The sequence below is a fragment of the Coturnix japonica genome, chromosome 2 (genome assembly GCF_054131305.1).
Source record: "Coturnix japonica strain WE chromosome 2, WE-NBRP24, whole genome shotgun sequence".
Classification (NCBI taxonomy): domain Eukaryota; kingdom Metazoa; phylum Chordata; class Aves; order Galliformes; family Phasianidae; genus Coturnix; species Coturnix japonica.
This window is the reverse complement of record NC_140664.1, coordinates 72,056,941-72,074,344: the sequence shown is the minus strand read 5'-3', so window position 1 is coordinate 72,074,344 and position 17,404 is coordinate 72,056,941. Positions and strand designations below refer to the sequence as shown.

Here is a 17,404-nt window from a genome sequence, read left to right as displayed (position 1 = left end):
TACTGCAGTTAGTTTTGGTGCATGAAAGAATAAATTGATTATCGCTTCCCTTTCTAAGATGGAATCTCAGCATCCACCTGTTCAAAGAATGGTGACACCAAAGGCAATCACTCTGTCAGGAGTTCGGGCCCGGTATGTCAAGCCATCTCTGACTCCATCTGCTGATTCTAGCAAAATTCACCAGAGAGTAGATACAAAGCACAAAGTAAGTAAATTTTGCAGCCCTTACCTGCCTGGAATGTTTCTGACCAATTCCTATACCGAGATGTTCTTTCTTTGCAGAGTGTACTGCTAGTACATTTGGGATATGCATTAAAACTGTGGGAACTACTGAGAAATAGGTTGAGTTTTTCTGGATTTAATTACATTTTTGGAATGATTAAGTGGCTTGTGGTTGTTTCACAATGTAATGATGTACTGTAGGATCAGGTTGTTTTCAGTGAAAGAATATTAAAAGACAGAAGCGACATTTTCCTTTTGTATCCTCCTGTACACAAAGTTTTCTTTATGTTTTTCTTTCTGAAAAACTACCACATTCCCAGTATTGGTCTGAGTGTAAAAATGGCCCGGTGTTAAATCTGTGGACCTTATAGGGAAGAGATGAAAGTGGACAGTCATTTCTGATTAGTTACTGCTTTGAAACCTCTCAATCTCTGTATCATTTAGCCAGCATAATCTTTCTTTAAAAGAGTTCTAAAAGAGAGCATAGCTGCAACTGCTTGGGTTTTTTGGGAGGGAAGGTTGTACTGTTCTGTTTTGTTCTTTGATAAATGATACAACTGAAGCCCTTTTTAAGGGTCGGTAAACTAGCACTAGCTTTATTAACAACTTGATTTGATTCCCCACCATGCAATACTATTATCGTTATGTTTTGTTTAATTATGTTCTTTGGTAGAGAGTTTGACAGATGTGGTTAACTGTTCTGTCAGTTCATCCTCGATGCAAAGAGAAGCAGCAGTACTTGTTTTAGCTGAGCTGTACCTAGAATACTGAAAATGTAGCTGAGCTGTACCTAGAATACTGAATTAGGGAACAAGATTTATTAGGTAGAGGTGTATTTAGTGGTATAAATTTAAAAGCTAGCAAACAAAAATACAAAAAAACAATACGAGTTATTGTCTTTACTTTGCATATAGTATATATCTTCAGCTAAATATTGAAATAATTTGCAGGAAATGAAAGAGAAGAGTTTGCCTGAAGAACAGCGTGTAGAACCATCTGAAAGGTATGACAGATCTATTAATTTAAGACTAACTTGTATGAAGAAAACTGTCTCCTTTGTCACTATGTTCTGCCTGTATGTCTCTTAGAAAACGCAGTAACAGTTCTCAGTAATGGGAACAAGAATTCTGTATTTTGAGAGCTGTAAAGTCTAAATCTCATTTGAAGATCAATATAAGTTTGAAAAAAAGTTTGTTTTTAAGATTGGAAGGAAGATAAACAAGAAGAAAATTAGATTATCAGTGATGTATCAGAAATGATTTCTTTCCCATGTCTATATCCTTAGTATGATAGGAAGATTGGAAACAAGGTATGTCATTGTAGTGGAAATGCTAAGTCACAGCCTGAAGCAGTGATTGAGCACCTGATGGGGGAGGCAGGGCCAACCCAGGTGAGCTCAGGTACCTGCAGTGCACCTCAGTGACCAGGAGTGTGGAGCCAGACCTTATTTAAGGGTTGGCAGTGGAGGTGAGGGTATCTTGCTGGAGATCCCTGCCTGCCTGAGGCCTTCCAAGGGCAAGCAGCTTTTTTACTTTGTTTCTACATCCACGGCTGCTGCATTTGGGATTTTCTTCACTTTCTGTAGCCTAGAACTTAGCTACCCTGCTGTCATTGCTGTGTTTTCCATTGCACTGTAGCATTATAGTTACGATGCTGTATCTGCAGAGAGTATTTGCTACTGGAGGCCTTTTTTTCTTTAGGAAGTAAAGACAGTTTAGTTTTCACTTCAATGAAGTCTACAGTGTAAGAAATTTCACTTTGGCAGATATTCTGTAGTTTATCAAGTTTACTTATTGGCAATGGAACCATTTATCCATCTTGATATTCTCTGGAGTAAGACCTATTAGTTTTAGTTCGGATGACAACCCAGAGCTTCACAGAACCTTTTGAGGCCAAGTGCCAGCTTGTTCCTAAAACGAAGTTCTCAGGGAGTTAACAGTTGTAATTGTCCAGAGGAGATTGATCTGTGCTACGCTGCTTACTTGGTTTAGGTAGGTAGGATGAGTTCTCCAGATAACGTCAATAGCTTTCCTTTCTGGGCTAATAGTTTTTTCTGTAAAGCTTGAGTGAAGGCACTTTGCACTCTAAAGTTACCTTTTGGGGTGTGGATTTTTATCTTCAAACAACAGTAACAGGGCTCTGTTGATCTGCCAAGCAATTTCAATGTGGCCTGGGGCATTCTTTGGCTCATAATAAAAAACAAAACGAAACAACCAACAAAACAACACCTCAACACTTTGATTTGGCATTTAAAAGTCTGACTTCACAGCAGCTGCCTTGTCAGGGGTGTGAGAGGTTGGCTTTAAGGTTTTAGTCTTAATGAAAAGAGGTGTTCAGTTTGACTTGTGGTTTCATTCCAAACAGCTCTGAATTCATCTTTTGTTGAAATCCATTCTACTCCTCCATGTAGAGATTCAGAATACATACTGCATTTTATTTTGTACGCAATGTTTATTGCACTATTGCAGTGTTGCAGTGTCTTACTTTTTGTCCATAGAGTAGATAAGCTGGCATACTGGTTAAACTATTTTCAACCTACCAAGGGCTATTTGTTCTTTAAACTTGCCTGGTTGTGGGATGGATTTACTTGAAGCCTGACAAATGTCTTTGCCCCTTGAAGCTAATACGTGTTAAGAGAAAGAGGGATAACAGAGTATTATATGCAGGCTATAGTTGTCTGTACAAAGATCTATTTTGACATAAGACTTTTTTCAGAATTCTGATTGACTGACAGTTTGGTTTAGTGAAAAGCCTGAGCTTTATGGCCTTAGGGACCTGGCTTCCCCTCAGCAGTTACAGTGCTAATCAAGCTGCTTTCAAGTGTCTGACAAGTTTAGACTGATTCTTTTCCTCAGTCTTCCAGAAACTGGACCTGGTGTCTTCCAGTGTCAACTAATAGATTTCTTTAACGATTGATTGGATAAGCTTTGATATAATGATTTATTTTTTTTCCCAGGGATATTTCATTTTGTTGCCACAGTACTTCTGATGTTGTTTCTTATTTCACTTCTGTTTTGGGGTGTGTTTTCTTCTCTTAACCACTTGCATTGGGAAATCTTTCTGGTTTTGATCTTGGCTTTCATAATAAACAGAGAAATGCCTTTGTATGCATTACAAAAGGGATCTGTGTTCATGTCTGAAAAGACTTCTGGAATGTTGGCATAGCCAAACACCTCTGCTGTTCCTGCTGATGGCCACATAAAAGCCTGAGCTACTTCTCAAACTTCTTGCCATCTTAAAGGCTCGCTCTGCTGTTGGCGGTGTTTCCCTTATGTGCATATGTGCACTTTTTGTGTATTTTCATGAGTTGTTCTTTTTATATCCTTGCAGAGTTAATGTTTATCACAGAACTGGAGAACCAGTCCACGTCTGGACTAATTAATAGAAACATTAGAAATTATCAATATGAATCAGCTGTTCTATTTCAGGTCTTCTGGCTTAGTCATCATTTCCATATGGATGTTGCAACTTTATGTATGTCATTTTCCTTCCTGTTCTTTTTTAAAACTTGATTTTCTATATAGCAGTAATTGTATTTACCGGCATTTAGGAACTTCTGAAGCAGCTTAACTGTTTCTTCTGATTCTGATGAAGAGGTTTCATTTCAAGGACTAATGATGGCTACAATAGCTCAAAAAGAAATTGACAATTTTTTCTTATTTTTCTTTCCTTTTTTTTTTTTTTTTTTTAAACCCCATCCCATGTGTTGTTATTCAGTGCTAGCAATTCGACCTACCCCAAATTCAGTACTCCTGCATCCAATGGTCTGTCTTCAGGAGTAAGTGGTGGTGGCAAGATGAGAAGGGTAAGAGGAGTGCACTACGTATCAAAGTCTGGACAAGAACAGGTAGGTGACTCTTGCATTGATTGTTGTCTTTGAGATGACTGAAGTATATCAGTTTTATTGCCTCATAGTAAATGATAAGAATGCAGCCTTAGGATTTTTTCTTGTGGGTTTCAGAGCAAACTCGTATTTACTTACTCTGAACCTTGCTTATGAAGTTCTGAATTGGTAGTTCTGCTACGCTGGAGATTCCTCGTACTAGGAAGTTTCCCACTAGCAGTTAAATGAATGAATCCTAAGAGTAGGAATGTTTTGGTGGAGGTTTGTATGGTTTCTATAATGCAGCGATACTTGAAACAAGTGTCAAGTATGTAAACAAAGTTTATTGAATTTATTCTTTCCTGTTTAAGTCTTGTACGGGCCAGGAGTCCAAAAGAGAATTAGAAAATGGTGTTCTGCATGTCTGCTAATGATGACTTAGGATTGCTGATACTTACTGAACTTGTAGTGAAAGGTTTTTTTTCCTGTTTTAAGGGGAAAAGATCTATTTTATCAAACTGTAGCCACAAATATTCAAGATTATTTTTCTGATTGGATGTTATCTGAGCTGCCTATGACTGTATCTTTAGTGTCAGTCTTTATGTTGGTCTTTTAGCTGATGCAATATAAAGAAATCATAAACAATGGAGTATGTTTATGTAATTCAAATAAAATAGTGATGCAGATAAAAATAGCTAAGTTCCATTAACTTTTCAGACCATAATAGTGAAACACTTGTAAGTGATAGGATATGCTTGAATGTATGTAGTACCAATTTATCCCTCTGCTTAGTCATTCATTTCTATTTAGATCTTGGTGCTTCTGTGCAGCCTGTGATTAGATTGGCAGTTCTCATTTAAACCCTAACTCATTCAGTCTTGGTTATCAAATAGCTTAAAAGGCAAGAACAAACGCTGTTGTTTTTAAGTTGTACTGATATATGATTTGCATCCTTACATGTGGTATAGGCTGGATTTACCAGAGTAAATGTTCTTTCATCTGTAGTTTTCTTTGTAGGTATTTTGTGTTTTGTTGTGTGGGTTCAGTACACAATACTTTAAATGTTATATTTGTTCCAAATTCGCTGTTGTAGTGAATCAGAGCGGAGCAGGATGAGAAAGTAGCATGTTTTGTAAAAGAGAAAAATTTTACTTTACAACTCTAGGAAGTGGAGGAACCGGTACTCCCAAAAATATCCCTACCCATCAGTACTGCATCTCTGGCTCCATTCAACTTTAGTTTTCTGACTAGCAGTACTGTCTCATCGTCACCAAGCACTGTTTCAACATCAGTGATGAACAAGGTGAATCTATGTTGTATGCTATAAATGCTTTCCTGTATGAGTCTATATGTGCTCTTTTGCAAGTTAACTTCTGTGGTGCTCATGAAATTAACTGGTGTTAGTTCATACTGAGTTGAGTAAGTCAGAGTTGTATTGCAGTTTGGAGAGAAAAATGCAGTTTTTTGATTGTCAGTCTTAGACTTGCAAATGTCTGGTTAAAGATAACTGTTCAAACACTATGGAATTTTAGGGAGGTGGGATTTTATGCCAAGTTCTTCATAGTGGTTTTGTCAGAGATAGAGTTAATTTTCTTTATAGTAGCTATGAAAAGTTGCCAGTCTGTGATGAAAACAGTGTTGATAACAGACCGGTGTTCAGCTGTTGTTGTGTAGTGCTTACACAGCATCAAGGCCATTTCTGCTTCTCAAGCAGCCCTGGCAACAAGAAGGCTGTGGTGCACAAGGGCTGGAAGAGGGCTCGGTCCCGTGTGACCAAAGGGATGAGCCATACCAATAGCATCATGCTTTGCACTAAACATGGGGCCAGGAGGGAAGGGGGAATAATGGGAGTATGTTTGAGGGAGTGAGTAACTGCCTACTATGGTTACGCCATGATATGAAGTTACTGAATTAGAGGTAGCATAAGGTGATCATTCAAGCCTTGCATAGAATGAGCCTAGGGTGCAATAATTGGAATATTACTATATAGGAAAAAACATTAATTGTTCTAGAATACTTGAAATAGTTTTGCATTTTTTGAAGCAAATATCTGCTTTAACCTGTTGAGGAAGTTCTTTAGTAGAGCTGAGTTTAGAGATGTCTTCAATTTCCTGCTTTTCCATCTATTTAGACCTAATTAGCATCTCCTCTTTTTCTCTTGGTTTGTGTGATTTGGTTTTAAAGATGATGTCTTGTAGACTCACTAGCAGACTTCATTTTGTTTTATTATTCCTCTAATCTGTGGATTAGAAATAACTAAAACACCAGATTTCTGAACTTCACTGCAAAACTTGTGTTGCATTCTGAATTCAGGTAGTTGCTGCTCTTAGATATAAACCTTTCATTCTTTTGAAAATACAGGTACAACCAACAAGTAACGTTGGCAGTCCTGTGTTCAGATTTTCATCTCCAATTGTGAAATCTACTGAGGCAGAAGTGCTACCTCCATTGTCTGTAAGTAAAATGAAAAAGCTCAACTTTTTTATCAGACATTTAGTAGAGTATTGCGGACCATTAAGACAGAGGTGGCTGTGCTAGTGGGGAAAACAATTATGTGGCTTTCTGCCTTATAATTAATCATCCAGTATGTATAGCAAAAATTTGGAGACTTGCTTTCAGATCTGTGCTTGTGTGTGAATTTCATTAAAGTTTCTTAGGTTTCTGACTCTGAAAAACCTTTCTTTTTTGTAGCAGACTGGGTTTACCTTTAGTGTTCCTGTTGTAAAATCGGCAAAGCGTTCTGGATCCAGCGATACACCAGTGACATCCTTACTTACCCGTGGTAACTGCAACTTTAGCATTTCAGTTCTGAAGTGCAGGTTTTCTTTTTTTGGGTATCAAATACTAAATCTGTCCTTTCTGAGCATGTTAGCAATTGCAGACAGTGTTGGGCTTCCACAGTCCTTTTTTCAGTGACAGATCTGCTTTATAAAGTGTAACTAAAAGTTGTAAAGTGGGCTGAATGTTAAAGATTCTTAGATTCATGAAGGTTGGAAGTTGTTGTTTGTGGCAGAAGTGGATGTGTTCTGTTCTTGTTGGATTGTGCCACGAAAGATGTTTTTGTTTTCTCTTGTTTCTAAAGATACCACCACTGTAAACAGCATCAGCAATAAAAAGGAAGAAGAAGAAGAATATGATGGTCCCTTCAGACCTGCGAAGGTCTTAAAGGAAGGGAGTGTGTTAGACATTCTTAGAAACCCTGGTGAGATAATGAACTTCTTTTTAAAATATACTGCAAAAAGAAAAAAAATGCTAACGTGGATTTAGAAAAATTAGAAAAGCTTATGTGATGGTTAGTGCAGTATTAGCTGCAAATACAAATGTAAGGAAACATTATGTTAAGTCTGTTAGGATGAATCTGCCCATTCAAAGTGGCTTTTATTACTGAAAGTAAAACTGCAACTTCCCTCTGAATGGACAGTCACTTTTTTCATCACTTTAAGAGAAGCAGGATATACAGCCTTGCTACTCAGAGGCTTCATTGCTGATTAAAAAATAAGCCAACAAGACAGTATTTGTTTTATCTTTACAAGCAACTTGAGCTGCTACTGAAGATGTGCTTTCTTTAGTGTTTCTTTGTTAGTAGCATCTGTTTTCTGTTAGAATTGGCAACTTGAAATAAGAAGTCAGCCTGTGTCCAGTGCACTTTGAAGAAAGATTATAAAATTGACACAGTGTTTGCTGTCTTATTACTTAATTAATACTCAGCACCTGTGGGGTGATAATCATGTGGATTACTCTTCCAAGTTTACTGAAAGTGAAGAGTTAAATGAAGCTTTCTGTTGTGTCTCAGTGCAGCATATGAAATATAATCCATTTAGATCACATTTCCAGGCACTTCCTTTTGCACTCCTTCCAAATGTGTATTTGTAACCATTGGCACTTGAGTTAAAAGTTATGCCCTGTAGTGTCATAAGTAACTCTGGTAAGTAGTGAGGTACAGCTTTAACAGGAAGATATATTTATTTTTTTTTTTTCCTCCTCTAGGCTTTGCATCTGTAAAAACACACTCCTCTGCATCTGCACAGCCTGTCACAAGCACAGTGGTGTATACAAGGCCTGCAATAAGTAGTTTTTCTGCAGGTAAAGAGACCTCTAAACAAGCATCGTCGTATTGGCAGTCTGATCCGTGTGACCCGTGTTTGCAGAACAAAGCTGCAGACAGCAAGTGTGTCACTTGTCAAGCTGCTAAAGTGTCAACAGCTGAGAGTACTAAACAGGCGACAAGCTCAAGTCCAAGTGGCTCCACTAAGGCAGCCACCCCTCCTGTAGGGGTGTTGGGCTTCGGAGACAAATTCAAAGCAGCGCCTGGAACATGGGATTGTGATACTTGTCTGGTCCAGAACAAGCCTGAAGCTACCAAATGTGTAGCATGTGAGACACCAAAGCCTGGAATGGGAGTGATGCCTACTCTGGCATTGCCAGTGACCACAGAGAGCTCGGTGACTGTGACATCCTCCTCTAGCAGCACTGACACCACTGTCAGTCTGGGCTTTGGAGACAAGTTTAAGAAGCCAAAAGGCTCTTGGGAATGTGCAACCTGCTTAGTATCAAATAAGGCAGAAGACAGCAAATGTGTAGCCTGTAAGTCTGAGAAACCAGGTATGGCCTTTTCTTCTTTTTTTAAGCTTGTGTTGTTTCTGTCTTATTCCATAACAAAAATCACAGACTAAAAATACCCAAACTGTGTGTATAAAACATGAGGGGCTTACCATTATCCTCCTGGTGCAGGGATCTGCATGGATATGTTATGTCTGTGAAGGGGAAGAGCATTGCAAGTAAGATGAGGATAAAATCTGCTGGGTATACCATGAAAGAGAGGACCCTGTCTTTATTGTTTCAAATACAAGGCATTTCCTTCTTCTACTCTTTTAAAAGTTGCCCTCAGTGATTTAAAACGGTTGGAGTGAAGATGTCACTGTGATGCTTTTGTGCCTTCTGGGTAACTGCTTCAATCCTCGTGCTTACAGAGCTAAAAGTTTTCTGCTGCAGCATCAAATGGCAACAATTCCCTTACGGGCGAGAAAAATCAGAAGGAAAGCAGTGTCTTTCAGGTCTCTTTTATGGAGGTTTCTGCTGCTCTTGATGACAGCGCAGCTTATGTGCTGAACAGAGCTGTGAGCTTGGGAGCTTTGAGTTCCTCTCTGGGCTTTTTTTGTTTCCTAATGGTATCGTTTTGAACATGTCTGACTTTGGAATTTGGAGATAAGCAAATCTGATGAATTTTCAGCTTCATGTCACTTTACTCTCATCATCAATTTATGTGTGCTAACATTGACGGTGGGTTACTTGTGCAAGCGGGAATTATTGTCATGATTTTAGTTGATAAGAATATCCACGAATTACATCTGAAATTGGCTGTGTTGCTGTATTATATGAGTTGCTGTTGTTGTTTTACTGTTGTGTTTGTCCGGTATGTAAACTAAAGAGCATTTGAGAGGTTCTGAAAAAAAAGCCTTCACATTCACTTTGTAACTCAAGCAGAGTGTTTAATTATTGCTTATCTCCCAGGGAGTTCAGTGCCTGTGACCAGCAGCAGCAGCACGTCTGCATTTGCTGCTCCTTCTGGAGATCTCCTGGATTTAGACAAATTCAAGAAGCCGGAAGGAAGCTGGGATTGTGAGGTCTGCTTGGTCCAAAACAAAGCAGAGGCCACCAAGTGTGTAGCCTGTGAGAGTGCAAAGCCAGGCACCAAAGCAGAGTTCAAAGGTAACACTTCATGATTGAAATGAGGATGCAGTTTGTTTTGCTTCGACTTCTTTTAAAGCTGAATTATTTTTTCCCTTAAAGCTATGGCAAATCTGTTCATTTTTTCCTGTAGGAATATTGTCTAGATAAGGTCACATGTGTACATTTCCACGCGTTTCCCCAAGAATAAAAACATACACTTTTTAGTTTTTAATGACACACATCATCTTCCATGATGTTCATTTGCAGTTTAGACAAGAAGTGTAATAATCATGTTATGTGCATTACATCCCATACCAGTACACATCTGAAAGCCAAGCTGCAGACAGAAAAATGTCACTGTGAAAAGGTTAATTTACAGAGATTTGTGAGGGAATTTTGTTTTCTGTTTCGATTTTAGGTTGATTTTAGTTGTTTGATTGGGAAGTCTGGGAATGGAACCACAGCTAAGTAGCTAAAGCCTTCATGTGCCACAGATGTTGTGACATAGGTTATAAGCTAAACGTTATTTCTCACTTCTGCAGGTTTTGATGCTCCTGCTGTGTCCACAAATGCTCCATTGCCATCATTTACATTTGGTGTTCAGTCATCATCCTCTGATTCTCAAACATCGAGTGTCACAGGAAGTTTTAAATTTGGAGAACAAGGGGGCTTCAAGTTTGGCACTGCAGCTGAAACTGCATCTTCCAACTCTGCACCTGGGGGGTTCAAGTTTCCAAGCAGTTCAGGGAACTTTAAATTTGGAGTTTCATCCTCGGACTCTAAACCAGAAGAGAGTAAAAATGAAGAGAAAAGTAACAACTTTACCTTTGGCCTTCCATCTACAAGTAGTCCAGCTCCTTTAACATTTCAGTTTGGGACAGCAAGCATGGGACAGCAGGAAAAGAAAGAGCAACAACCCATACTGAGGGGTTTCAGTTTTGGTTCAAGTTCTACTTCCGTAACTACCAGTGAGAATAAAACTGGAGTCACTGGCTTCACTTTTGGAACTGTGGCAGAAAATGAAGTTGCATCAGCTTCTTTTGCATTTAAGAAATCAGATGAGAAAAAGGACGAAACTCCTGCAGCAAAGAGAGGCTTCTCTTTTGGTAACGTGGAGTCGGCTCCTGCCTCGCAGTTTGTTTTGGGAAGGACAGAAGAGAAACAGGATTCTGTCAGTTCTGCTCCTCCGTTACTGTTTGGGAAGAAAGTTGAGAATGAAGAGTCAAAGGCACAACCTGTCTTTTCCATTGGGCAGCCTGAACATACCAAAGAAGAAAGCACAGCAAAACCTATGTTCAACTTCAGCTTTGTTAAACCATCAGAGAAAGAAACTGAGCAGGCAAAGCCAACTTTTTCATTTGGGGCCCAAGCCAATACTTCAGGTAAGCAGAATATCTTTTGTCTTCAGTTGTCTAAGTCCCTCAGATGGTACCTCTGAAGTCATAAGTTACAGAATCTGTAGGAGTTGTACATGGGTTCATGTACTGGAGCTTTAGAAAAAGCTTAATTACTCTGTGCGGTGTGATTTGTGTTCCTGTTGTTGACGTATAGACAATTAGAAAATTCCTGTTTTGATTTCAGTGAGTTTTAAGACTAGGTTTAGACAAAAAATATATACATATTGTCACACATTAAGGAACCTGTATTGCATCCCACATGAGCATGGATGGTTTGCATGGTTTCTGTGCTAGCAGCATAATTGGTGGTAAAGTCTTTAGCATGGTGACAGAGGCCTCATGCGATGGTTTTCATAGTGAAAGGGGATGTGAGGAGGTGTCTCATTCATGTGTTCTTGCAGCTGTGCTGCTGCAATTTACTGCCATGAAGGTGTGGAAATTGCTTAATAGGTACTACACAGTTTTGTGCATCTTTAACCTTTTGAAAGAGCGGGCTGAAAGATTTTAGTAACAATTGCCATGTGGAAGAATTCTGATTCTGATTTCATGACTTATAAGCCATGGTTTGCAGAACAGCGTTCATTACTCACTTCTACTAACTTTGGAAGTTATAAGGGAAGGAACAGAGGGAATAAAAGCAACACATGGGGTTATGGTTCTTATGATTGAGTTGAAGTTCTGGAGTTTGATTTAACCATGGAAATTTGATGAAACACCTTGTGTAAAAATGAGATTTCAACGAGCCTTCTTCAGCACAGTAGAGAGTCCCTTAAAAGTGGCATAGATGAAAAGGGTCCGTAACTGCTGGAAAAAACAGCAGTGGGAAATCAAGAACAGGGTCAGGTGTAATAATGAGAGAGCAGAAGCTTAGGGAAAGCTGAAGAACTGCATACTTTAAAAGATAACTTTAAATGTAAAATTGCACTCAGTACTTTGTGACAGTTCTGTAACAGGGGGTTGTTCTCCATGGCTCCCAAAAGCAGGTCTCGAAAGTACTGAATTACAGTGAGCTTAAGCCAAAAGAGTGAAGCTGCAGGATGATGGGCTTAGCCAGCTTTAGGGCTGTAGGCACAGGGCTGTAATTTCAGGAGAGGCTACAAAAGCAGCTGTACCACTGTGGGGTTTTTTTTTTTTGCTGTGTTATTTAGCAAACTACAGAAGTGTTGCAGGTAATGCATGTTGCTCTTCTCAGAGCATCTGAAGAATAGTTTTGTTTGAGGAGATGAGATGTCCTGGTTCATTCTGGTTCCAGTTGTTATAGCCAGTGCTTGGTGTCCGTAACTACTAAAGCCTAGAACGGTGGTGGTGTCATCATTCTTCACAATTCTCCCATTCCTTTAATTGCACATGGCAGCAATCAGGGTATTAAACCTGGATTTTATGTAATCCACAGTAGCTGGATAATAGTTGAGACATCGTCCAGCATTTCTCCTTGTACACTGGCTGGAACAGGGTCTCTCTGTTGCGCTTGGTTTGCCATTTTGCAGCGTTTTATGTTCTGTTCTCCCTCTCAGATCAAGGAGCAGCAAAGCCATCCTTCAGCTTCTTGAGCTCTAGTTCCTCCAGCGCAGCCGTACCTGCCACTTCAGCCAACAGCAGCAGCCTGTTTGGCAGCGTCACTTCTTCCTCCAACCCTGCACCAGTTCCCACTCCCTTTGTGTTTGGGCAAGCCAGCAACACTGTGAGCAGCACCGCTTTTGGCAATTCTGCAGAATCGACAGCATCTCAGTCATTTGGCTTCTCTCAAGAAAACAAACCCACCACCACATCTTCCACCACTGGTGCAGCAGTTAATCCATTTGTCTTCGGTTCAGGAGCCAACAGTAGCAATACAGCAAGTTCTGGCTTTACCTTTGGAGCCACGGCCACATCAAGTTCAACAGGTACATTTAAGCAGGTGCTTTTGTTTTTGCTCTTAGATCACAAAAGTGGAGCAGGGAGTGTTTCCTGGAGAACAGGTAGGGAAAATGCGTGGAAATTGAGAAAAGCAGTGAATATTTACATCCAACAATATATAAACAGTGCTAATGCTTGGGGCTCAGGTCAAGTTTTGAGGCAGTCTGGGAAATACAGTTTAGGGATCAACTGGCTGTGGTGATATTTTGTGCATTGGATAATCCTTTACTGGCTTTCATTTGCATAGGAACTTGTCATTGGGAGAATGAATTTCCCTCTTCTCAGTATCAATCCAGTGCTGAAGGTTAAAAGTTAGTTATGACTTGAATTTTTCTCTCCCATACCTAAAACTCTTTGAGCGTTGTAAATAACATCAAGATTTGTACTATCCACCCTTCACAAGTGTATATTACAAACACAGTATTGATATATGCAGCTGCTGCTTTGTAAAGCGTGACTTCTAATGAGCACGATAGCCAGTCCTTCATTTTCTCGGTCTTCATAATCTTCAAATCTTCATAAAAGTACTGGAATGCCTTTTAGTCCGTCTTAACTTCTGTTTTCCTTCCTGGAAAAACAATCAGCCATTCCGAGTTACGTTGCAGCAGTTGGTATTTTTATGTTGCGTGACATCTGCTTAAATTGCATTTAGATTAATAGCGCTATTTAGAAGGTCTCTTTTTGCTCAGCAGAAGTGCGTATGTTTGAAGTCACAGCTCAGTCCTGTATTTTTTTCTCATTATTTCTGCTGGCCATGCAGAACCAAAGCAGCTAATTGAATGAGCTTGTTTGCTATTATATGGAGGGACAGAATTATTCTGGTAGCTCAGTTAGGTCCCCGCAAGCCTGTTGTGGTCTCCAGAAATTGATAATTGTAAACATTTGGATGAGGAAGGGGTGCAGTTGCTTATGAGAGGAAAGATTGGTGTTCTCCTCATTCTAATAGATCAGGAGCTGTGTTTTGAAATAATACAAATAAGTGAGTGAGTGTTCTTTACCCGTGGTATAAATAAGTCTTAGTAATACAGATCAGCTTGTGCTATTTGTGGGAGCCTGCTTGTAGAACATGAATGGCTAACAGTAATTTGAGTCTAGACAACCCGTGTTTGAGGTGTGCGTTGTCTGACTCCTTTAAGTATGCTGTTTTTCATGTAACTTACAATAAAAGGTAGGATTCCTATCATGAATGAGGTGCTGTTTGTTGTTTTACCTGCTCGGCTGCAAACATAGAGCACTGTAGCAAACAAAACAACTCAGTGCATACTGAAGTTTCTCTTCTTTTCCTTTAGGGTCGTCCTCTACATTTGTCTTTGGGTCTGGGTCTTCAGCGCCTGCTGCTGGCCCGGCATTTGGTGCCAGTCAGCTACCAGTATTTGGCCAGAGCCAGGGCTCCAGCCAGCCAAATGCTCCCAGCTTTGGATCCTTGTCGACATCACTGTTTTCATCTGGCTCTCAACCTGCGCCTCCTGCCTTCGGCTCTGTGACAAGCAGTACTGTGTTTGGACAGCAGTCGAGCCAACAGCCAGGTTTTGGCTCCGGCGCCTCCAATGCTGGTGAGTGTTGACCATCCTTTTTGTTTCAGGTCTCAAAGAGAGCTTGGTTAGTCAGTGAGTTGGTTTCCATGAAGTGCAGCTGAAGTTTAGTGAATGAAATTACTTCTGCCTTTTGTACATACTCTACTGTAAGAATTGCCCTCCATAGAGGGAGTAGACACAGGGTTAAGTATTTTGCATCTGATTCCTTACTGCCGGAGAGGTACACTACCTTCACCAATAGGTTGTACATTGTTGTATATTGTGGTGCATGCAGCCATAGACTAATGGCAGTACAGATAGCAGCAGACAGTTCCTTAGCAATTTGCCAGCAGTCTAAAAATCCCTTTATGATGCTCTGCTGAAACAAATGACGTTGTCTAGGTGTTGTTCCTGTTGTAACTTAGCATTTCTGGTAAACCTCCCTCCCACCCCAAGCTGTGCCGCCTTGAGCAAGGTCTAAGCAATGTATGTTAGAGGTGGTGGGAGGAAGGAGGGGAGGACTTTCCTGGAAAGAACAAACTCAAATTTCAACTTTCTTATTCCCTTCTGCTTCTACCCCGTCTTTCTCAGGTCCTGTATTCCAGTTTGGGAGTAGTACTTCTAATTTCAACTTCACGAGCAACCCAGAAGTATTTACTTTTGGTGCAAATCCTCCTGCACCAGCAGCATCGGTACAACCTTCCGGCTCTTCAGGATTTTCATTCAGCCAATCTGCAACGTTTACAGTGGGGTAAGAGACCAAATCAGATTTTCACTTGAGCTTTTGGTACTATCTGTGGAGCGCAGGCAGCCTCTACTGATGTTAAATTGCGAGGTGCTCAGATGTACTTCGGAATTTATGTCTAAGGACAGCATCTCTCCTCACTCTGTTAGTGTGACTGGCTAAGTAGGCAACGATGGCTTTATAGCAGCACAGCTCTCAGAAATATCATGCAGCCATGAGAAGTGTTCTTGAAAAATAAGATCTGAATTGAGCTGTTACGCTGCTGCTTACCTGCTGAATGAGAGAGATTTCATTGCTTTTGGTTTCTGGAACTCTGTTCCCGTTCATCATACGTTGTCTGTTGCCAGCTGCTGAGCAGTGAGCAGCCAGATGATAAAACAGTTGTTCTGGAATATCTGCTCAGTGCTGCTACTGAACTGTCAGCTAACAGTAGGGAACGTCAGCTGGGTTTAGACCGTCGTGAGACAAGTTAGTTTTACCCTACTGATGATGTGTCGTTGCGCTAACTCTGCGTTGTCCTAACTCTGTGCTACCGGTTTCTATTCATAGGACTAATGGAAAAAATATTTTCTCTGCCTCCGGATCTTCAGTTCCCGGTCGGAAGATAAAGACTGCAATTAGACGTAAAAAGTAATCGGCAGATTGGTAAACCAACTTTCAAAGCAGCTGCTGCCCTGCATCGTTCAGTTGTTGGGATTGTACCTCGTGCTGGGTTAGCTGAAGTCAGATCTGCCTAAAGAAATATAAAACTTTGCTGCCCTTTCTTTCTCTCTCTGGTGTAGTTCATTTTGTAACAAGTAGAGTTGGCAACAGCGCCGTTCTCAAGCGAAACTATTTTAGAATCCAGCAAGTTACTTCTTTCACTGACTCGGCATGGTTCGGCTATAGAGATGAATATAGCCCGCACAGTGAATGGCTTGTACAATACCTCTTCATCTGCACCACTATGTGCGCTCATCTGCGTTTACTGACGCCTCCGAATTGTAATTATACCAGTGAGGGGTTCTGTATAGAGTAGAGAATGTCGGTAACGAATGATTTCTATGCTGAGTTTGTGCCGGTGTATGTGTGAAGTGAGTGAGTTTGGGTGTATCGTGCACTAAAATTTTCTGATAGAGGAAGACTGATTACAGGACGATTCATGCTAAGGACTTGTTAGATCTGTAGTTCTCCATTTAATAATTATATGCTATTTCTATATTTTCATTCTTACAGCCCTTTCTCACCTGTCTCGCCTTTGTTATTTTATTATGAACCGTGTAAATACAGTTTTGTTTCTCTATGTACTTTTTTGGCATAACAGATCTGTGAAATTGAAATTTTAATTTTGTGTGTTACGGTCATTTTTGTTTAGTATTGTCTCAGATTTTATTATGTAAGTCCCATTATTCAAAGTTGCCTAAATCCATTTAGAAAATCTTTAAAATTGGGAATTCTTAAAGTAAGTTTATTGGCTTTTCTGATCCATTTTTGTTTGGACCAAAAACCAGTATTGTACAAAGTATTAAGTATATATTTTTATATTTACTTGAAATGGACTGTGGTGACTTTGGATAATAAGGAAAAGTTTAATATTAAAGCCATGTTTATTACAGTATAATTAACATGTTAAACCATGGGATAAATGCCATCAATAAAAACTATGAAGTATTGGCTGGCACTTTTAACTCCGAAGGCCTCTGTGCCTACAGCTGTGCTGCGAGGCAGGGCGCTGCTCATTCCCCATGGTGTCACACGCATGGACTTGAGGATTCTTTAGTAAGGGAGAGGTTCCACTTCCCTGTTTGGGAAGAGTTTTATTGTAGGCTTGCTTGGAGCCTTACGTCTGACTCTGACAGTGTGGATAGGACTAGGGGTAATGGGATGAAAGTACAGCATAGGAAGTTCTGCACGAATGTGTGCAAGAACTTCTTTACGGTGAGGGTGACGGAGCACTGGAACAGGCTGCCCAGGGAGGTGGTGGAGTCTCCCTCTGGAGATATTCAAGACCCGCCTGGACGCCTACCTGTGTGACGTGGTGTAGGGAGCCTGCTTTGGCAGGGGGGTTGGACTCGATGATTTCTAGAGGTCCCTTCCAACCCCTACAATTCTGTGATTCTGTGACTCAGCTGCAAGTACTGCAGCTAGATGGTTGTGT

The 17,404-nt window shown here is 40.2% G+C and overlaps 1 protein-coding gene across 8 annotated transcripts in view; it reads left to right on the top strand.

The window, feature by feature from the left end:
- The window catches only part of NUP153 (nucleoporin 153), a 35,218-nt gene extending 18,301 nt beyond the window's left edge, over nucleotides 1-16,917 (top strand). For 2 of the 8 annotated variants that reach the window (XM_085540188.1, XM_085540187.1), the window contains exons 9-22: nucleotides 59-205; nucleotides 1,173-1,225; nucleotides 3,940-4,069; nucleotides 5,211-5,348; nucleotides 6,407-6,499; nucleotides 6,737-6,827; nucleotides 7,128-7,247; nucleotides 8,033-8,647; nucleotides 9,557-9,754; nucleotides 10,258-11,097; nucleotides 12,627-12,995; nucleotides 14,298-14,561; nucleotides 15,114-15,273; nucleotides 15,817-16,917. In XM_085540188.1, the coding sequence (XP_085396314.1) occupies nucleotides 59-205; nucleotides 1,173-1,225; nucleotides 3,940-4,069; nucleotides 5,211-5,348; nucleotides 6,407-6,499; nucleotides 6,737-6,827; nucleotides 7,128-7,247; nucleotides 8,033-8,647; nucleotides 9,557-9,754; nucleotides 10,258-11,097; nucleotides 12,627-12,995; nucleotides 14,298-14,561; nucleotides 15,114-15,273; nucleotides 15,817-15,901 (3,303 nt within the window). In that variant the 3' untranslated portion in view covers nucleotides 15,902-16,917. The remainder of the gene's footprint in view (nucleotides 1-58; nucleotides 206-1,172; nucleotides 1,226-3,939; nucleotides 4,070-5,210; nucleotides 5,349-6,406; nucleotides 6,500-6,736; nucleotides 6,828-7,127; nucleotides 7,248-8,032; nucleotides 8,648-9,556; nucleotides 9,755-10,257; nucleotides 11,098-12,626; nucleotides 12,996-14,297; nucleotides 14,562-15,113; nucleotides 15,274-15,816) is intronic. The other 6 variants (XM_085540191.1, XM_085540189.1, XM_085540195.1 and 3 more) reach the window with 5 other exon arrangements.
- The last annotated feature ends 487 nt before the right edge of the window (nucleotides 16,918-17,404 follow it).